Source organism: Podarcis erhardii (assembly GCF_964252035.2).
Source record: "Podarcis erhardii genome assembly, chromosome: 3".
Lineage (NCBI taxonomy): Eukaryota > Metazoa > Chordata > Lepidosauria > Squamata > Lacertidae > Podarcis > Podarcis erhardii.
The window spans coordinates 85,480,686-85,502,303 of NC_138507.1; the positions used below are offsets into that span (position 1 = coordinate 85,480,686).

The 21,618-nt window shown below is 46.0% G+C and overlaps 2 protein-coding genes and 1 long non-coding RNA gene across 7 annotated transcripts in view; 2 read left to right on the forward strand and 1 right to left on the reverse strand.

The window, feature by feature from the left end:
* Positions 1-6,448, forward strand: part of MYMX (myomixer, myoblast fusion factor) — a 7,565-nt gene extending 1,117 nt beyond the window's left edge. Inside the window, exon 2 of the mRNA XM_081856296.1 lies at positions 6,223-6,448. Coding sequence (XP_081712422.1) covers positions 6,223-6,441 — 219 coding nt within the window. The 3' untranslated portion in view covers positions 6,442-6,448. The remainder of the gene's footprint in view (positions 1-6,222) is intronic.
* LOC309338751 overlaps positions 1-21,618 on the reverse strand; it is a 565,035-nt gene that overhangs the window by 488,210 nt on the left and 55,207 nt on the right. The gene's annotated exons all lie outside the window — the stretch shown is intronic.
* Positions 6,497-21,618, forward strand: part of LOC309338838 (uncharacterized protein) — a 43,786-nt gene continuing 28,664 nt past the window's right edge. For 4 of the 5 annotated variants that reach the window (XM_081856291.1, XM_081856293.1, XM_081856292.1 and 1 more), the window contains exons 1-10: positions 6,497-7,673; positions 12,143-12,247; positions 15,453-15,614; positions 17,086-17,217; positions 18,135-18,323; positions 19,184-19,267; positions 19,882-20,000; positions 20,166-20,280; positions 20,380-20,466; positions 21,438-21,553. In XM_081856291.1, the coding sequence (XP_081712417.1) occupies positions 7,260-7,673; positions 12,143-12,247; positions 15,453-15,614; positions 17,086-17,217; positions 18,135-18,323; positions 19,184-19,267; positions 19,882-20,000; positions 20,166-20,280; positions 20,380-20,466; positions 21,438-21,553 (1,523 nt within the window). In that variant the 5' untranslated portion in view covers positions 6,497-7,259. The remainder of the gene's footprint in view (positions 7,674-12,142; positions 12,248-15,452; positions 15,615-17,085; positions 17,218-18,134; positions 18,324-19,183; positions 19,268-19,881; positions 20,001-20,165; positions 20,281-20,379; positions 20,467-21,437; positions 21,554-21,618) is intronic. The other variant, XM_081856294.1, reaches the window with a different exon arrangement.

The following is a 21,618-nucleotide window of genomic DNA, read 5'->3' on the forward strand; positions in this document are numbered from 1 at the left end:
CTGTGTGTGTGTGTGTGTGTGTGTGTGTGTGTGTGTGTGTGTGTATTGGAGTGACTGGGGCAACCCAGTCAGATGGGTGGGGTATAAATAGTATAACAACAACAACAACAACAACACGGAATAGGACATCCCTATTTTCATCAGAGAAATGCTGGAGGGTATGAGCACAGCTACCAGCAGGAATGAAACCCTGTCAGCACATAAACACCTCTGCTCAGAGAACTGCATTGCTTGCTGATGTGTTACTGGGCCAAATTCAAGGTGTTGCTGTTAGTATATAAAGCCACTAACAGCTTGGGACCAGTTTACCTGCAGAAGCAACTTACTCCATATATGCCCACAATACAACCGTACTTACACTTTGGAACTCCCTGCCTGTTGACATCAAGCAGGCACTTTTGCTGTACAGTCATACCTCGGGTTACAAACACTTTGGGTTGCGCGATTTCAGGTTGTGCACCGTGCTGAACCTGAAAGTACTGGAACAGGTTACTTCCAGGTTTTGGCGCTTGCGCATGAGCACTAAATCACGCTTTGCACATGCGCAGAAGTGCCAAATTGCACCCGCGTGTCTGCAAACACAGTGCTGCAGGTTGCGGAAGCTGCGGATTGCGAACGCAATCAGAACGCGAATGTTTTCAGTACCTGCTTTAACATTTTTGTATAGGAAAGCCTATCGAAATATGTAGAAGCTGCATATGTTTTCATCTGTGTTTAGCTTACTGTTGAGTTTAATTAGTTTCAATGTGTGTGTGTTTTTAAAAAACAACCTGTTTTTAACAGTATTTTATTTGTAATTTTAATGCTTTAGTTTGTTTCTTGTAAATCACTTTGAGGCTTTATTACAATCAAGCCGTATATAAATTTTGTTAAATAGTCAGAATACAAAGAAATAAGAGAGCAAGGCATGCAGGGCTTTCTGCAGTCAAACTGACCCGTCTTGCCCCTGAGGCTCATGGGCTCTCCCCTAGCCCAGGCCACAGCAGTTTGCAAATGTGCCTATAGGCCCCAAAAGGTTGGCAAGCTCTATACTAGCTAATCCTGTTCAAGAAAGAGCTCTTGCAAATTTTACTGAGAATCTGCCTCCTTCTAGCCTCAAGTCTCCAAGTGCTTCCTGTTCAGTGTGGTCACAGAACTGCAGATGATTTCTTTCCTTAACTGTTCTTTAAATAGAGCAATTCCTTTTCCTTATGGTCAGATGTTAATTACTGGTTTTCTCTCATTTTCCCCTGCTCTTTTGTTTCAAAATTGTGCATTTTCAGAAAGACAAAGTAAAATAATGAAAGGAAACCAGTAATTAAGGGCAGTGGAAAGCAAGGACAAGCTAAGAATGGGTCAATTCATCAGCAATGGCTTGCTGCGCTGAACAGGAAGCAATCAGAGGCTGACAGCACAAAATGGTGTCTAATTAAAGACACAATAGCTCTGGAAAACCTCAGTGGTATTTTGCCTGTCCGCACTGGATAGACCGATGCTACAAGTGGCCATTAACCATGAAAACAAGCACAAATCAAGTTGAATATAGATGGAAGGACAACATGGGGGTGTGGCGAAACTGAATGCAATGGGTTGGCAAAATCATCTGGAGTCCCTGCAAAAAAGCAAGTGAAGAATTGCAGACTGCATAGCTGGATTGGAAACAAACTGACATCTCCTTTTGTCACAAAATTCCAATTTGGAATTCCTATACAAAAAGCCCTTGATCTGGCTACCATTATGTCATCAGACATGCTACAGTGAAATGGAAAACAGAAACACATTATCACTACTAGCTTTACCTAACATACAGACAACTGGTCCCAGTGGGCGGCACCAGAAAAAAAGGGGATGAGGCACACAGAAGGGGCAAAGTATATTTACAAGTGAGTGATTTTTAGGTCATCTGTCATAGATGTGTTAGTTTTCTTGCATTGCAGGAACTAGATGACACTTCCCTTCCAACTCTACAGTTCTGTGATTGTACATCCCACAAGCAACTATTATCTTATCTTTAAAAGAAATTTGAAGGCAGCTCTGTTTAGGGAAGTTTTTAATATTTATTTAATATTTAATGCTGTATTGTTTTTAACACTCGATTGGAAGCCACCCAGAGTGGCTGGGGAAACTCGGTCAGATGGGTGGGTATAAATAAATTAATTATTATTATTATTATTGTTGTTGTTGTTGTTGTTGTTGTTGTTGTCGTCATCTCTGAAAGAAAACCAAACGTATATGTTACAGGCAGGAGTCCAGCAATAGAGGGACTAGGTAGGGTTGAGCTCATTTTTGGGGAGAATGCTTGCCCACCGCCCCGGCACCACCCATCATGATGGGTCTTCCCACAAGCAACCCATGTGGCTTACTGGAATAGTAATAGTTTCCAAATAGTTTTATTGTGTTATGTTATTAAATTGTTGCATGCCATTCCAAGCTCTTAGCAGTGTGGGATTCCAGGGGCTCCAGCACTCATCCAGGGTTTGTGTTTCCTTTTGGAAATGAGGCACAGTGGAGACTGAGGTGTCTTCATGATATATGGTTTATTTACACACATATATAACCTGAGCCTATGATGGAAGGTTCACAGCATAAACATCCCAAGAGAGTTTTGTTTCTTCCATAGCTGCAGCCCTGAATAAGCCATCATGCTCTATCTGCTGCTTTGCTTCTCCCAGACATATAACTCCTAACTCTAACCTGGTTTTGGCTTTATCTATTGAAGGAAAGTCCTCACTCCTTCAATCTCACACCAAGACCCTTTTGATCCTTGGTTGTCTTAACGGCCCATCAACCAGGAGGCTTCCCTGACTGAATTAGCTTTTAGTACTTGCTAAATTGAGGGGTTAAAGTAATCTGTCACTGACTTTAACACCCCAAGGCTTCACTAGATTCTAACACTTTGCTGAATCCCGGGATTACAGTGATCTGGCAATTTCCTGGAGTTAGAGGCCTTTAATTAAATTCTAACACTTACTGATTCCATTAATTTAGAAGTGTCTAGCACTCACAACCTCATAACAATATATATATTAATCTCATTCAAGGCAGAATTCTTTTGTTGTTGAAACATAGTCAGGATGTCAGACAGAATTTCCTAATAAAAGCAAGATGTTTCCCTGTCTGGTGCAGAAACAGCTGTAGCGGTACTCTGGTTACAGTGAAATAATTTTTTTTTTTTTTTGCGGTGACTTTTGACCAGGGATGTGGGATTGCAACTCGCATTGTCACTGACTATTGGCCAACCTGGGGCTGAGGGAAGTCCAATAACATCTGGAGGGTCCCCATCCATCTGTAATTTAAATGTTACTCCCTGTCAATGACAGGCAACTGAAGCATTCTGTGCAGGAATTTACGGTATGTGCACCTTGTCCACAGATTTCTGTATGCAACAATAGGGCTCTTCACAAATTATCCTGATTGCAGTGAGACTGCACCTTCTTTTCCTGCTCTGCCCCATGGGTGCATCTAGAACTTTTATTGGGGGGCAGAACCTCAGTTATTTAAGTATTTCTTTATTGATTTTATTTATTGGTGGGGCGGCAGCCCCCCTGCCCACGCTCTGCCCCTTCAAATTTGGCATTAAGTTTTGAAGTAGCAAACATATTTACAAAGCAGCATCATAGTTGTTGTATGTGTGAATTCTTTGACTGTGCAAAGAGCCTGCAACTGTTCCGTAGCATGGCTTTCCATGGGTTTTGTCAGACATGCATAAGGAGGGGATGCCAGTGGGTGCAGTCCCAATCTCTACTGTTTCCATGTGACATGTATGATGCTTTAATCACACTTGTAGGTTTTTCACTAAGGGAACATTCATATGTGCAACCAATTGCAATACACAAAACAAACACCCCAGTTGTCACAGTGTTCAGACATTACTTTGGATGCATGAGGAGAAGGGAGGAGATCATGTACACTTGCCTAACCCAAGCATGTGAAGCTTTAAATGTGAAATCTACACAAGCACAAACTTGATGGCTATAAATCTGTGTTCACGGCACAATTGTGTCTGTCTTAACACTTAAAAGAGCACTCATGCCAGGAAATCATATCTGCCATGTGTTGCAATAAATCTATGTCTTCTTTAAAAACTAGTTTAGTACTGGTTTTATTTTTAATTATGTGGGGATGGGACACCATACTCTTTTTAGTGCTTAGGGCCTCTGGAGGTCTTAATTTGGCCCTACACACATGCCTATAAATTCGCGTTTCTAACTGCACGTGCAAAGAAGTCTCTTTCAAACGCCAGATTCAAGTAGGTAGAGCGGAAAGGGCCTGCAGATATGCTTCCGCTGCCCCTCTGTGCATCTGTTCAGATGGAAGCCCTGCCCAAAGGCCTATACAAGCAGGGCCGGATTTAGGTTTGATGAGGCCCTAAGCTACTGAAGCTAATGGGGCCCTTTATATGTCCAGCTGTCCTTTGTTTGACAACAAATTGTCGCTGTTTTTTTGTGTTGAATATATGCTATATGGTAATTATAATAATAATAATTTGCTCACATCGTAGGAACCTACACAACACAAAACACTGTTGCTGTATATGTAGGTTTTATTTTATTTATTTTAATCTTATATTTTGGAAATGTACATCCAGTTTTTTTCTTTTATTTTTTTGGGGGGGGGCCAGAGTGTGGGGCCCTTAGCTATAGCTTGTTTAGCTCATAAATAAATGTATAATACAAGCCGCAGTTGACATTACTCCAGAGAAGTGTCTTCTGCCCAGTTGTGTGAAGAGCAAATACCGAGGAACTCTCTCACATTGAACGCCGCCCCTCCCCCCCATCACGCTGCGCTCAGCGCGCATTGGGCTGCGGCTCCGGAACAGCAGCCCCTGAAAAGGACCGAGGCACCGCAGGAGGGAGCGCGGATCCTCGGCCAGGCCGGGAGCAAGCGACAATCAGCGATCCGGGCCCCGTCCCAGCCTCTGGCCGTCCAGCGCTCTAGTCCCGCCTCCCCTGCCCGGAGGTTGCTGGAGTCCGTGTTCTCCGTTGCCATAGCGCCCGGGGAAGTTTCCTTTCCGAGTCCCCGCGCTTTGAGCCTATCCTTGTGGAATTCAATTGCATCATCGCCTTCGACGCGCTCAGTTGCTAAGACAACTCTGGGCACTTGCAGGGAACGCTCCTCTCCCCTCCGCCCGCCTGCGCGCTCGCTCGCTCTCCCTTCCCCTAGATTCCAGCGGCCCGCGCGCTAGGCGGCAGGAGAGGACGCGCAGCAATAAGCAGGGGAAGCGGCCTCTTGGGGTTCCTCCGATAGGACAGGAGGCGGGAAAGCGAAGAACCTTCCCGCGCGCAGTTCCCTTCTATAACCCTATCCTCTAGCTAGCAAGGGGCTGGTGGCCTGGTTACATTACTTCCCGCGCAATTTTACAGCTTCACTTTAGGCGAACGTGCGCGCACGCTTTAAAAGGGAAAATGCACTTCAAGCATACGCATGAGATTGAAAAAAAAAAAGAGGGGGAAAAGTTTGCCCCATCCTTTTCTTCCGTGGCTCGCAGGTTGCTTACAACTAACTCCCTCAGGCTCTTGCAACTAGCCCGAAGAAGAGAGCGCGAGCTGTAGCGGCGTGCGCGCCTGAGTGAGGCGCTGAGGCGGCTCCTGTTGTCTTTAACAACCTCCCCACGGGCAGAAATCCAGCAAGCGTTACGTTCCTCGGTACAGCTGCCTCGCGCTGGGAAAAACTTCACCTGTTGGGTTTCTGTCGCGCGGCCGTTCAAAGGCGCCGGAGAGGCGCGGTTCATTCCAGCTGCTGCCGGAGTCCCTTCCCGCACGGCGCGCGACGGGATGGGTGCGCCCCTTCGTTGCCTTGTCTCGGAGGCGTCCCTCTTCTCCCCTCCTCAATCCGCGCTCCTTTCCCCCAACTGCACCCCGTGCCTCCTCCGGGAAGCGGCCGACCTCCACCCCCGGGAGGGAGGAAGGCTGCGCGTTTTTTTGGAAGCCGTCTTTTCCCCTTTGCCCAAGCCGCATTACCTCATGCTAAAGAACTCCCTGCCTGAAGGGCTGGGCTAAATATCGGGACTGGAACCCGGACCGGGAGTGGGAGAGAAGTGAAGACGGGGCCAGGAGGGAAAGGGAGAAAAGGAAACAGGCCCGCTTGAACCCTGGGGGGGGTGGGGGGGTGGGCGCGCGCTCCTTCCCTTCCTTCCTTCCCTCCCTCGGTTCCCCTCTTGCTTTGGCCACCGAGCAGGATGCGCGCCTTTCCGTGCCGCGGCTGCTCTGACCGCGGTGTGTGTCTCTGTGCCTCCCCTCGCAGATCCCCGCCGAGCGCCCGGAGCGCAGCATGCCCGCCCCGCTGCTCGCCCTCCTGCTTCTGCGCACCCTGCTGACTCGCCTGCTGCTGGTGGCTCGCCAGCGCCTCCTGCCGCTGCTCCGGCGCCTGGGGGCCCGCCTGACTTCCCGGCAGTCCCGCGAGGCGCTCCTCACCTGCCTCCTCTGCGTCCTCAACCTGCGCAAGAAGGTGGACGACGCCTGAGGCGAGCTCTGCAGGGAGACGCCAAGGAGAAGGGGCGGCCGCAGCAGCAGCAGCAACAGAAGCCCCCAACTTTGCAGGTAGGTAGCCCCACCGCCGCCACCTGTCGTCCTCGCCGCCGCCGCCGCCACTCATGCAGAGACTTTCGAAGTGGAGCAGCACCCCAAAGAGCGAGGAGGAAACCGACTTCACCCCGCGCTGCAGCCAATTTTTCTCTCTCTCTCTCCAGCATCTGAAGGGACATTCTTAGCTTCTGGGTGAGTGCGTGTGGAGAAGGAGCTGCTCTCCGCCTGCCAAAGGAGAGGGAGAGCAATCAGGGAGCAATCAGCAACTCCAGCCCTCCCAAGGAAGAACATTTAATTTCTGATCTCATTTCTCAAGATCCACCCCCAGACCAAACGCTTCCAGCTTCAAGCCTCGCTGAATGCTTTTCTCCTCTTCGCTTTGAAGCCAGGACCAAGCTCCCACCCACAACCCCACACTCATGGTCTTTTGGTTGCTGGTGGAGAATTATGGATGGGGAAGCAAAGCAACACCACCATTGCAGAGGCCTGGCGTGGTGGTAGCATCGTGATTTCTCAGGCCTGGAAGCCGAAGAAGACTGGAAGTCCCCTTCCGTCAGACATTTCCAAGCAAGCTTAACTTCTGAGAGAGTTCCCAGGAGGACTGAACCCAACGGAGCAAATTCTGCATCTGCATGGTTCGGAAGAGGCTGGAAAAGAATCTCTTGTGACTTTGCCATGTGTTTTATAGCCTCTTGTTAGAGTTCAGGACTGGTGGCCCGCTCTCCCCTTCCTTTCCCCCTGTCTCCTGTGTGGCCAATGCGAGAGGGAGAAATGTCTGGCAGCAGAGCAAGGAAGGTCCAGCCGTTCACTATTACCACCAAGCTTTCCCTACCCAAGTGCTCCCTGGACTTTCCAGGAGACAGCTGTCCCGACATAGCTGCTCTGGATAATCATGCCCTGCACCAAAACCTCAATGAGCGTGTGTCTATGTATCTGGCTCAAGCTTCTCCTGTGTCCTCTGAGGGTAGGTTTGACAGCACCAGCCCCGTTGAGGAGATGGCCACCAATGAAGATCGCATCAACCGCAACTCCCTGTCCCGCTCCATCAAGAAAATCACCTTGTCCAACTGGCACGGAGAACCTAATCCAGAGGAGGAAACATCAACTCATACCGGTTGTGAGAGGAACTGCAACAACAACAACTGCAGAACAGGGAAAGCACAGTTTAAGGTAAGGTCTTTTATATTCCTTCCCCTGTCTTTGTTTTGTTTTGTTACACTAGAGTGCATTGCTCCACTCTATAACACAGTCACATCAGGCCTGACCTCTCCCTTGGTTTCAGGATCCTCTGAGAAGATCCTCTGAGATGGGGTGGTTATGTGTGGGTCAATATGCATCTCAAGGGTTTTTCATAGCTTAAGTTTCCCCCTTTTTATCTGTTGAGGAAGATGATCTTGAGAGCTTTGATCGCTTGAAACTAAGGAAGCAGAATTACTCCTCATATCATGGTAGAAAATAATTCTGAACAAGGGACAGTTCAGAATCTCAAAGGAGATGATGATGTCATCTTTTTTTCTGTAGGGATAAGATGAAACAAAGCACCTGCCTCCCTTGATTCACCACTGAAGTTTCCTTCATTATCATATTTTGCAGTGTCTGATGGTAGTTTTATGCAGATGGATCGATAGAAGCAGCACCAGCCTTGCTTGTCAGAGATAGCTGTAGATCCTGGATAGTTTAATCCTTATTTTGATTACAATGGCTTTTCCATACAACCCTTCCCAAAACTGGGAACAGAGCCCAGGGATTTCTAGTCCTGCCTTGCCTTCTATTATATCATTTCTATTCCATCTCTTATCTGTTGGATTCATCTGCTTTTTTGGATGGCCTGTGGATGATGTAGTGAGAAAGCAACTAGCAGTGCATGGTACGGCAAGCCCAGGAAAGGCTTCCCATATCTTTAGTAAGCCTCTAAGTTTCCTTTTTCCATCATGCTTTGCCCACAGGCATGTCAATGATGGGCAGGTGTTTATAGGGGTAGTGAGCAGAGTGGTGCTGGTAAAGGCTTGGAGGTACTGTACTCAGTTGAAAGACTTCATATTTCTTTGCAGCAGTGGTTCCTGGGCTTGAAAGAAAAGGCAGTCTGCATTCTGGTGCAGCCTTCTACTTTTGTAATCCAGAGTATGTCTACATAGTATTTGCCAGTGCTTAAAAACCATACCCAGAGTTGCTTTCATTTCTTGCTCAGACTTGTGTTGTTTTTTGTATACACACAACCCTAGCAAAGCCCTTTATTCCTGCTATGCTAGTACTAGGCTTGTTTTGAGCAGATCTGAGTGCAGATTGTTCTGCCTGTGTTTGTAAAGTCTATGCATGGAAGTGCTGGCAAATCCCTGAAGAGATTCGTTGTTAGGCAAACTTTATAGAAGCACCCTTTTAAAAGTGGATGTCTCTGGATCACATAAGATCCATTTCCCCATTACAAAGGTGCATTACTTTCAATGGTTTTCTAGCCACTTCTCTGCAGAACTTTTATACACTCAGAGAAGAAGGAAGTAACACTGAGACTAACTCTATCCTCGTGACACATCAGCTTTGTGAAATTATGAAACATGCCCCAATGGGATAAACTGAGGACACCCTGCTTATTTCGGTTTTGAGTGAAGTCAAGATTTTGTCAGGTTCTCTGTAGTGTCTGGTAAAGGCATTACCTCATTGTGCTATCTCATAGGCCCCAGGGAAAGCGTCCTCCAAATTGACCTTGACATCTCAGCCAAGAGTCTGTCTATAAGGCCTTCTGTGTTTCCCTGGCATTGAGCCTCATAGGACCCAGGCTAGTTCTTCCTTTGGATAGACATACATTTGCCCTCATTTGTGTAGTCACACCAGCCAGCAAAGGTTCCAGCCAGTCACTTCTCAGTTGCAACCTCTACTTTCCAAATCAACAGAAAGACTAACTCGTTTCTTGTTTTCACATGTGCTCCCGGCTGCTGCTTGTTGGATGGGATGATATGGCAGGGGAGGGAGGGAGTCCTGCCTCCGCAATCCAAGCAGAGCAGCTCTGCAGGAAGGATGAGATCATCTTTGTGCTGACAGCCTTGTTTTCCTGCAGCTGATGGATTGAGGGAGCTTCGTATGTAAATAAAGCACTTATGTCACCTGCAAGCTTATCTCCCATTACTGAGCTCTGGCTGGAGAAGGGCCAAGTGGGTTGTGGTGGAGAATATGTGGGCAGGTTTAACCATGAACACCTCAGACCACAGGGCACTGTGCCAAACACAGTAACAACCATTCCATAAACAGGATAGGAGCAAAGCATCACCTAATGCACTGATGGGATAGTTGTCCTGGCCGGGAAGTCTAATTTGTTTGTTTGAGCTTCTCATCTCTTGGATGCTTTGATAGTTCAAGCCCCTTTAAGTCTTATCCGGATAACAAAATGTATCGCAAAATCCGTCGTGGAATATTCTTGTTCATATGTGTTTTGGAGAGGAGTAGCCTGGCTTCAGTGGCCCAGCTAATGGTTTTCTTACCCACACACCCACCCACGCCAGATCTCAGGTGTACACTCCTGTAATGAACAGAGGGAGTGTACATACTTCAAAGAAATTGTGATATGGTGATTCATACATTTATAAAACACCCCCACCTCCCGCTAACTGAAGATCTTCTGAGCAGCAAGATAGCTGGGCTATCATTTCTTTGCTTGTAAAACTGAGCCCCAAACTTGCATGATCCACCAGAAATCTCAAGAGATTTTAGAGCCCCGTTGGAAATGAGGCATTCAAAGCTGCTTAACTTGCCCTAACCAGACCCCTCTGCATGTAAATGACACTTGGGCTGTAGTGCAGTTCACAAAAGTTAAAAGTAAGTCCAGAGGGTCTTGCTTCCAAGTAAATGTGCTTAGATTTGTGCTGTTGTAAGCCCAACAATAATTAAACAACCAACAAGCTTATTTAGAAAAGTGCAAGATATTGAATGCTCATATAAGATGGAAATAAACAGTACCAAAAGCCAACATAAACTTCTAATATGTGCTTAAAATGTAGTCATGCTTGAGTGCACTTAAGTGCAAGTTTAACCTTGAATTTTTGTTCTTATTCCCAGACCATAGCTTGTCAATACAGTGGTACCTTGGGTTAAGTACTTAATTCGTTCCGGAGGTCCGTTCTTAACCTGAAACTGTTCTTAACCCGAAGCACCACTTTAGCTAATGGGGCCTCTTGCTGCTGCCGCGCCGCTGGAGCCCGATTTCTGTTCTCATCCTGAAGCAAAGTTCTTAACCCAAGGTACTATTTCTGGGTTAGTGGAGTCTGTAACCTGAAGCGTATGTAACCCGAGGTACCACTGTATTCTAATATACCCAGTTTAGGGTTCAGAAGCCACCACCACAGTAGCAAACCACCTGCTCTCCTTTGTTCTGAATCATGAACTCTGACAAGCAGTTGTGTTCTCTGGAACACAATAAATAATGATGATTATGATGCTCTCATGCTGTGTTCCTCCTTTGTTCCTTCCAAAAGAAAGTTCTTCAAGTCTGCTGAGCTCAGTCACAAGCATGCTACAACCACCTCCAGCAAGTCTCCCCTCAAAAAAATGTAGATTACATAGCTTTGGGTTGGGTGTTTGGGAGCTGATTTACTGTTCCCCCACAGAAACCTATGGTACTTTGTCTAGCACCATGTCACCTTTGCTTCTAATAACATTAGTTGTTCACTTGTGTGAATTGCTTATAGCTCAATGTGTACAGTAAAGGTACCTTCCTTTACTGCTAATGGAAGACAAATACAGAGAACAAAATATTCTGTGTCACTGCAGTCCACATCCTTCCTGGTTACATTTGACATTTGTCACTGTTCTGTGCCAGATTTGTTCATTCCTGCTTCCCTCCCCCCACCCCACCCCATATGCTAAGTCTTTGGGTATAGGTGAAGAACGTGTCTTCATATTACTTAATTTGATATTTCAGGCTTTGTGGATAAATGTTTGGCATAGGTAGCGCTGAGTGTTTATAAAGATCTGAATCCTGAGAAAGTATAGTTTTGTTAGACTTCAGGGTTTCTGCCTCTTCATATAACACCTGAAATGTAATGCCTTCCTTTCCTGCTTGATAGCAAATGATATGTAAAGAGAGGTGAGTCCATTGGCCAGAATGTTATGCTTTTCGAGGTGGCTTTGGATATTAACTTCAGCCACGTACTTGCTGGGTTGCTTTGGAAAGTAACGTATTAGCTTCCGTACTTCAGATGTAGAATAGGAATAAGTATTACTTCCATTGCACTGTTCTTCCAAGAGTGAGAGTGGAACTTAGTGTTGGATAGGCAGTATTTCCAAATATAATAAAGGATTGAAGAGGGTTGCAAAGTGATGAGCCTTTGCTCTGTATTCTCATGGAATGGCTGCTTGCAGATTTGTGACACAGTAGCAGCTGGCAGATAGGCTTTGTTGAAATTGTGGTTGACCAGCTAGCATGGGTGTGTGATGCTCACCTAGGAACATCATTTGGATGAGACCTTGCTTTATGCTGCAGTTGGGCAAATGTGATAAAGTCTGCCCCTGAGAAGTTTCCTTTCTTCTTCGCTCTGCCTTTGCATCGTGAATAGCCCTTAGTTGTCCAGTTCAAGTATTCTCTAATATTCTTCAGAGCTGGATGAGGTTGCACTCTCCTCATGCATTATCTGTTTTTTCCCCATTTTTAGGTCTTTCTCAGAAAAGAGGTGGAAATAGAAGAAGAAAAACAAGACTCTAGGAGGCCCCAGGCTAGTGGCCATTCTTCATTGGGCAGAGTTGCTCCTCTTCACATGGTATGTGCCTTTATACTCCCTCTAATATATAAGCCCTTTGTTTGTGAGCCTTGGTGACTGTTTTGAGTCTTTTCAAATGGAAATAAAGGCAAACTCAATTATAGAATATGGATTTCATGCTTTCATTTTTGTCCTTGTAGAGCAGTGCAGTCAAATGAAGAGGAAGGAATGAGCCCATGAGAATTCCATGAGTTCCTCGATAGATCATTGAAATCTCAAGGGTGCAAAAAGCCTTTACAAATTAATTGTCTCTCCACAGTTTCTCTGTACATTATCTACCTATATAAGTGGAGGTGCACACATTCTGAGGTTTGGATGGGGAACCTGGGGCTCTCCAGATGCCATTGGACTCTCACTCCCATCAGTTCCAGCCAGCCGGGTCAGTGGCCAGGGATGATGGGAGCTGTAGTCTAACAGTATCTGGAGAGCTCAGTTTTCCCATCCTGTTCTAAGTGCTGCCTATGTTGCAGCTGTACATTCTGGCTCTGTTAAAGCTTGTACAAAAAGCTACCTGAACCAAGGAAGAGCACATTCCATGAGAAGCTGCACAAGTGATTCATATGTGATGTAGAAGTAGCAACAGAAGATATCTTGCGGTGCAGTCCTGAGAACATTTGCTCAGAAATATTGCCAAGTTCAGTAGAAGTTAATCACCAATGTGCCTGCTTAGCATTGTAGCTTTAGTGATTCGCACGCCACCTTTCCAGGTTTATGGGGTCTGAAGGGGGAGCTCTCATAGCTCTTCCATGTACAGATGTGTGTTCTTTCAGTGCAGTATATAAAAATGTACTGTATTTTTCTCTCTATAAGACGCACCAGACCACAAGACGCACCTAGTTTTTGGAGGAGGAAAACAAGAAAAAAAATATTCTGAATCTCAGAAGCCAGAACAGCAAGAGGGATCGCTGTGCAGTGAAAGCAGCAATCCCTCTTGCTGTTCTGGCTTCTGGGATAGCTGTGCAGCCTGCATTTGCTCCGTAAGACGCACACACATTTCCCCTTACTTTTTAGGAGGGAAAAAGTGAGTCTTATAGAGCAAAAAATACGGTAATCTCGGAGACCCTGGTACCAGTTTGCATATTCTTTCAGCTAATTGGCATCCAGCGTAAAGGACCAAAGCATTACCAGTTCATCACTTTCTAATGCATCCTTTGAAAGGCCACCACTCATGCCATGAGAACATGGCATGCCATTTTGTCTGAAGCTAATGGGAAATGTCAGGGTATTGTGCCCGCCTCCAATCTCTCAAAGGCTGTGCCCCACCACAGTCTCTTTTTTGTGTCCTTGTGCAAAGTGTCTTCCTTGTTCATTTCCAGCTTCCCTGCCAGACAGAAATGCAAATGAAAAAAAGTTCTGGGGAAAATGTCATGGGAGGAAATTAGGTTATGCCTGGGGCATGTCCACAAGCTTATCATCCAAAAACTGAACAGGACATCATTAGAAGGGTGATAGCTTAGGCTATCAAGGACTCAGTCATCTATGCTGTAAAGTCCAGTCCCTTTAATAGTGGCTCCCCCTCCCCCTTCTTGAATAAGAATAAGAATTATTCTTGTTTTCTATAATGTGTCTAGCCGTGATCAATTTATGAGGCTGTTGTGCTGCCCCCAGTCTTGATAGGGAGCTACTTTCCATTGCAGATATGTGTGTTCTTACTGACAACCCTATGCTACTTGCTGTCCTCTAGGAACTGTTTCTGTTCAGTCTCTTCTGTTTTCATTCCATATTTGTATTCTGAGACATTCCCATGCCAAACCTCTTGGCTTTCATTCAGGTCTCCTTTTTGGATGCCCCTACACTACAACTGGTTCGACAGTGTTGGGGGCGCTCTATGAGGTGATGAGAATTCTTTGCTAGGCATCTTTTGCAATAGAGTCATAGCTCAGTGGCAGAGCATCTGCTTTACATGCAGGAGGTCCCAGGTTCAATCCCTGGCATCTCCAGGTAAGGCTTGGGTTGTCCCCTGTCTGAACCCCTGGAGAGCTGCTGCCAGTCAGTGTAGATAGTGATGAACTAGATGGACCAATGGTCTGATTCAGAATAATGCAGCAGCTTTTGTCTCTCCCCCTACCACCTAGTTTACATACACTTACAGGAAACTTATCCCCAGGAATCATTGAGGGGTGAAACTGACCATTAAACTGGATTGAAACCAGCTTGTGTTTGCAGTGTAGACCTACCCTTAGCATGAACTTTGTTGGGAATATGCGCCCAAGCTTTAATTTTAAAATCGTTATATTTCTGAGTCGTGCTCTTCATGCATCATGAACTATTTCCCTCCTGACTTACACCTTCTCTGCTTGAAGGTCTCAAATCGTATCTTTCATAAGTGCTCTGGTATGTGTGCTGTCAGTGTTCTGAGTTCAGTAGTGTTAAGCTTCTCTTTCCATGCTCTACCATTTAAGAGCAGCCAGTACTGACCTCTCTTCCTGCAGTGGGATTTGAGATACTGTTTACAAATTTAGCCCTCCATGGTAGTTTGCAGCTGGACCTTGGGCTGAGCTTGGAAGAAAGCCATTTCTGCAGTTGGCTGACCTTAGCGGTTTTGGAGTGGTGACAGAACATTGCATCATTTCTGACCACAAGAACAAAGCCTGGAAGAAATCCAGCCTTTCTCCCATTTGATGAGTTACTTAAAATAAGTATCTCTCTAGACTGCTTTTGAGGAGCAGGGTCTGAGCTCATTTGTAAGGCAGGCAGACAAAAAGTCTCCCTGTTTGTTCAGGGAGCAAAGCTCTTTTACCTGAGGGTTGGGAGTTTTGCAGAAATAGGTTTACTTCTGCCGAGCCTGAGAGAGGCAGGATGAGATGCAGTTAAAGATAGGGCCTTTCATCTTCTATGTTTTGCTTAGATGACGCCTTAGGCTTGATCCCTGGCACCTTAGTGGATCTCGAGTAGCAGTGCCAGGAAAGAACTTCTAGAGAGTTTTGTCTTCAACTATACCACCAGCCTTGCTGCTGAGAAAGATGAACCATTTACTCACTGCATACAAGATTCTTGCAGTGAGCGGATAATACAAAAACACTGAAGGATTTCAGTGGAAGCAAGCTTTAAAGGTACAGTGCGTACGTAGCCCAAGACTCTATCTTGTTGATTAACTTAGTTCTGAACCCCCTTGAAGCTCAATTAGGGCATTGCTGCTTCCCCTTTATCAGACGTGGACCAAATCTAAACAAACTTTTTCTTTCCCTCTGCTTCTCTCTCCTAGATGTCAAGCTGTGCTGTTGCAGGTCCCTGGAAGGAGAATGTCAAGAACATACAGGCAGGCAAAGTAGCAGGGCTGAAGCCTTGCCTCCAGAGCAGCCCAGGGCTGGCCGACCTTTCCAAATGGAGCCCTCACATAGCTCACTTCAACTGTGACATGATGCAGGTAAAAGAAAACGAGATTGGCAGAGGAACAAATCCCCTTCAGTGTCTCGGTAGAGCAGGAACATGTTCTTCTCTTCTTTCCCATACTACAGTAGAAAGGAAGGGAAGGGAGCCTTTTCCTTGCCAAAGGTCTTTCCTCTGTTAAAGTGAGAGGAACGTGCAGACGGAAGGAGACAAGGTCCCTTGGCTAGAGGGAGGCTGTTGTTATGGCATGAGGTCATCCTTGGCAGCTTGTCTTTAGGATGGAGGACCAGAGGAGAGGGGGTCAATCCACAGATATCTGATTTCTTTCCCATCTCTTTGAGGTGAAGGGGGCACAGAATAGCAGTTTCAGCCCGGTGTAGGGACATCTAGGTGATAATAAAAGTGTATTATTTTTATATCAGAATGTTTGGGTATGTAGCTTTTGTCATGTGACTTCACAGCAGCCCTGTGAGAAAGGTGGCTGTCATTCCTCTCTGTGCCAGGTGTCTTGAACTAGGAACTCTTAGCAATGGGACTCAGCCACTTTACTTTCTGCAGCACCATGGCTAGTTGCCATGATGGTAGAAACAGGCAGCCTGTTACCCATATGGCACTCAGGAGTTTAGCATTGGCCAGGTGACACAAGGAACCAATTGCATTCCACCTGCTCTTGTAAAGCTGCTAATTCATGCCTGGCTCTTCAATCTGAGCAGCTCAGACCAAACCCAGGCTGAGCTCTTGCGCTGCACTAGCAGCTTCTTTGCTCCCCTGTTTTCCAGCTCGTGCTAATTCCAAGCACATAGCTGGAACATGTCTCAGTGCTTGTAGACATGACTATGAGCTTGGTAACTAAAGAGCAGTGTAGTATGGGTTACTACATAATTAAGATAAATTAATTCACACTTGTGCCACTCTGTCACTCACTGCTTGAAGCATCTACTTAGCATTTTTCCATTCTATGGATTGACTACTGAAACTTCCGGGGTAGATCTGTGGTGAGGTTAACTCCAGGGCAGCCTTTGCCAACCTGACGTCCTCCAGATGTTCTGGACCACAACTCTCATGAGTCCCAGCCAGAGCAGCCATCTGTTCACAACATCTGGATGCTGCTGTAGGGGAATATTGGAAGGAAGTCACCTTTTACCCGGTCAGACTTGTTGCCCATCTAGCCCAATATGGTCTTCTCATGCTGGCAGCAGCTCTCCTGTGTATTGAAAGAGAGACCTTCAACATCAAACCCGAGCTTTGGTTAAAACAAACAAACAAATGATTAAAAATATTGCAATTCCACAGGATTACATGCTGTAGCAATGGGGAGTTACATGGAATAATCCTGTACAGGGTTTTCTTTAATGTCATGCCAGAACAGGCATCTTCTCCATTTTGCCCAGAGTCTCTCCTTTCTCCCATACAAAATCAGACTTTTGAACTTCCTAATGGAAGTAGAAAGAGTGCTTTCCCCAGCTGCTTGTCCAGTTCCCATCTTGGCATTTGTCTTCATGTTTCAGGCTGAGAAATGGGTGCGAGCGAAACTCCGAGACCTGAAGGATGGTTGCAGTATTCAGGAATGGGAGCGGGCAGCTCAGACGTTACAAAGAGACATGAAAGACTTTGAGAATACCATGATCAAACTGAACCAGGTACAACAAGGTCTCTGGAAGCCCCCTCTCCCCCCTGCTTTGAGTTCCTTAGGTTGCAGCACAGCCCTGAAGAGAGACCTGAATCCTGTTCACCCTTGCTCCCTCTCCTGTACTTCAGCATCTCTGTGTTTCATCCTGTTTCTGCACTCTTGATTTCTAGAGTTTCCATGAAATCAGTGCTCTGGCAAGATGGATTACTTTTAAGTTCCACCTTTCCATGGAATGTAGATTCCATGTTAGGGATCGTTAGGAGAGGGACTGAAAACAAAACCATCAGTGTCATAACGCTGTTATATCTATGCCGAGAGAGCACACTTGGAACACTTGCGCAGTTTTGATTGCATCACTTCAAGATGGTTATTATCAGAGCTAGGGGGAAAACACAGGAGGCAGTGATGGCCACCAACTTGGATGGCTTTAAAAGAGGATTAGACAAATTCGTGGAGGATAAGACCAGGGGTCAGCAAACTTTTCAGCAGGGGGCCGGTCCACTGTCCCTCAGACCTTGTGGGGGGCCGGATTATATTTTGAAAGAAAAAAAAATGAACAAATTCCTATGCCCCACAAATAACCCAGAGATGCATTTTAAATAAAAACACACATTCTACTCATGTAAAAACAGCAGGCAGGCCAGATTCAGAAGGTGATTGGGCCGGATCTGGCCCCCGGGCCTTAGTTTGCCTACCCATGGATAAGGCTATCAGTTGCTACTAGCCACAATGGCTGGGTTCTGTCTCCATGGTCAGTGCCAGTATATCTCTGAATACCATTTGCTGGGAATCACAAGTGAGGAAAGCGCTGATATGCTCAGGTTATGCTTGCAGGCTTCTCACAGGTGACTGTTTGAACAGGATGTTGGGCATCATCCTGATCCAGCAGGGCTCTTCACGTGCTCTTATGTTCTTTCCCATCCATAGATGGGTGACCAGCTTACTGTCCAGTCAAACTCCAGTGCCGAGATAGCGAGGCGACTACAAACCCTGTGCGAACAGTGGCAACTGCTGAAGCAGATGGCAGCAAATCAGAGCAAAGCAGTGAGCGGACTCAGAAACTTACAAGAGTTCAACCAGAAAGCTGAGCAACTAGAAGCTTGGATCAGGCAGAAGGTATGTGCCAAAGCAGGGCCAACCCACAGTTCCCCTGTTTCTGCAGCATGTATAATATATATCTATGCTGACCTGATCTCCCTTGGGATAGAAATGTAATGAATGGGTGAATAATAATGAGAGCTAGGGAGCAGCTATGCATAGCCATAGGGAAGAGGAATTTATGTTTTGCCTGCAGATGCCGGACACATATATGGAAGGATCTTCCCAGCTGGTCAGATTTTTCTGAAAACCACCTATTCCAAGGTTTTGGAGCAAAGGTCAGAAAGATTTAGACAGTAGTTGGTTATGGCAGATGGGGAGCTAAGGTAGTCATCTCCCCATGGCATCTATAGTTTGCTTTCTCCCCTGTCTGCTGACTGCACTGGCCATCTAATAGCAATTTCCATGTGCTCTTGTCTTTGCCCCCAGATTCCATTCCATAACAAGACGTTCTAAATTCCTAGAAATCCTAAATCTTTAAAAGAGGAAAACAACCCTGAATACAAAAATAGAAGCAAGATTAACTGATTTTCATAATTTCCTTTCCAATTGGCCATTGGGACTCTGGCTTGCCTAAATGGAGAGAGTTAGAGGGGCATATGTAGAATCCTCTGTCTTCGCACGGCTGGAATGTAGCCTATTGTACAAAGGTTAGAGTGACACCCATGGCTCTGCCTACCTTTGCCTCTAGTCCTGCCCAGTCCTTGCTTTTGGAGTGAAAATGGTTCCCCACTCCTAGTCTACAAGTTGGATTCTAACTGTGTATTCTGAAGCAAAACCAAACCACTCCACTTGCATCTCTTAGGATTGGGATGAAATTGTAACACTGTAGTCACTGTGCCTTCAATATCTCATATAGTCTAACCATTTCTATCTAGGAAGAGAAGCCTTTGCTAACTGCCCTGCTACAAGAGAATGCAGACAAGATTCAGCTTACCCGACGCATCCTTGACTTGAAACAGGTGACAGTCTTACTGACAGTCGTGTGGGATTCTCTTCTCTGTACAGTGTTGGGGGTGTGTGGTTCTGACAGTGCTGTTTTACCTGGGGTGGTTGCAGTTAGGCTTTGCATCCTACCTCAGATGATATAAATGGCATTGTAGTTCATACCTAGGTCCTACTAGGGTAGCAAGAGGGTAGCCTGGTGCAGTCCTTCATCACATTTTGCCATCTGCAAGAACAGAAAGGCGCCACTGTGAAGATTTTGTCTCTTGTCTGTATTGGATAGTACTACTGTTTTCTCAGGCCTCCATCCCCTCCTCCCTGCAATTTGGGAATAATAATTCTTGGCCTGCATCATAGTTGTTGCAAGGATTGCTGAGATAATGTATGAGAAGTACTTGGAACACCTGAAAGCACTGTAAAAAAAAAGGTTGATGCTTAATTATTATCGGGAGCTCCTAAGCTCCCTTCGAAAACAACTTCTGAGTACAAGGTTTATTCTGCTGGGACTCAGTTGGCAATGCCAGTAGCGGTTAGCTTCTTATGAGGTCATACTTTTATAGAAAGTAAGTTTATGTTATTCCTCTTCTCCCCTGCCTCTCCTCCCCTTTTCTCTCTCTCTCATCCAACTTAGGAGGAGCAGCAGTTCCAGGCCCTGCATGAGGAAATGAACCGCCTGGCTCACAAACTTGAGAAGCAGGGGAAGAGCGAGAGCAGGAGCATTATGGCACGGCGCAAGCATCTCAATAAAATGTGAGCTAGAGCAGGAGCTGGTGGGGGAAGAGAGATGGGGCATAACCAGCATTAGGATGGGCTATGGAATCATCTGTCCACAATTGCTTTACTTTAACTGTCAAGGATGTGCAGGCTAAGCTGCTTCCCCGTTCCTAAGATCCTTCTGCCCGTTTCACCTTCCAGGTGGCTGCGTCTCCAGGGGACACTGAAGGAACACCATGAGACCCTACAGCTGGCTCTGGAAGCCGCTGCCTTCGTCCAGCAAGCAGAAGTGCTCCTTGGGGCCATCCATGCAAAGGTAGATTCTAGAGCAGTTTCTAAGAGGAGGTGGTGGGTGCTTTCTAAGAACTGCATTGCTGCTTGTCTCAGGGCTTAACGCCTGTTGTTTCTGTTGTAGCGGAGGAATCTCTGTGGAGTGGGGAAACAGAGGGAACCTGAAACCAGCCCAGACCTGGATGTCAGGGATATAGCTAGTCAGGTCATGGTAAGTTGGGCAATGCCCAGGAACATTACTTGGAGCCCCTCCAGATGCCCTATTTATTAAGCATTCATCTTGAGTTGCTTACATAGAGGTCAGAGTATATCCAGTCTTTATTGAGCAATGATTCTGATTTGTTTGTGGATGGTTATACAACAATGAGCAGCTGTCCTGCATTCATCCTGATGTGTTGATACATATTCATGTTAGCCATTTGTTCATCCCACACTTTTCAGTGCATTTTCCAAACTACAAAAATTCTTGATTCTTTTAAAAAGTGGATTTGTGATAGGGCAGCAGAGTGCTTTGATCCACTTTAATTGCACAAAACCAAATTTCTGGTATGTGCTTGAATCCCTTCCACAAAATAATGACAGCCTGGTGGCACGCTTAAAGAAGATGGGGGGGGAGGTTTTTTAAAAAAAAGATTTGTAGGCATGTCCATTTCTCCCTTAGTTTAGAGAGCAACTTGTCATCCTGTAAATAATGAACTAAGCAAGATGGCCTGGACTCAAAAACTGATATCCAGCTGAAGTACCAACATCTGGTATATGTCCTACCCCTCCACTGCTGGAGTGATTGTATCCAAAGTGAGGTGCTCATGCTGGTATTCTGAAAGAAGCTCAGTTTTCAGCAGAAGCTCCTGAATGCTGAGGAATGATCCACAAGAAAGGGAGCCAAATCCTGCATCGTCACGCGTTTGCTGCTGAAAGTCTAATTCAGGATCTTCTTTGGAGGCAGTCTATAGATTAGACATGCACAACTTGTCACCCATTAAGATGCATGGTAGCCCACCAGGGACTGAGCAAACCACTTGGTTTTAGGGAACCAGGGGCTACTGGTCACATTGGTCATATGCTACATGATATGTATAGCTAGTGAGGTGCGTTTATCTTGATGGGTCAGGTTAATTTAAGTCAAGTGAGCAGTTGTCACTCCTGCTCACTCATTCATTGCCAGCCTTTTTTGCCACCCAGATGCTGGATGTGACCGTGTCCCAGTTGACAAGCCTCCATCCCAGCCTAGTAGCACGAGTCTCTCTCAAGCATCAAGATGTGAAGGAGAGCTGGGCCCAGCTCCAGCAGTTATTGAGGTATTTGCTGAATGCCTAATTTTTGTCTCTCTGCATGAGGTGGATCCTGAGCTAGTTAATGATTA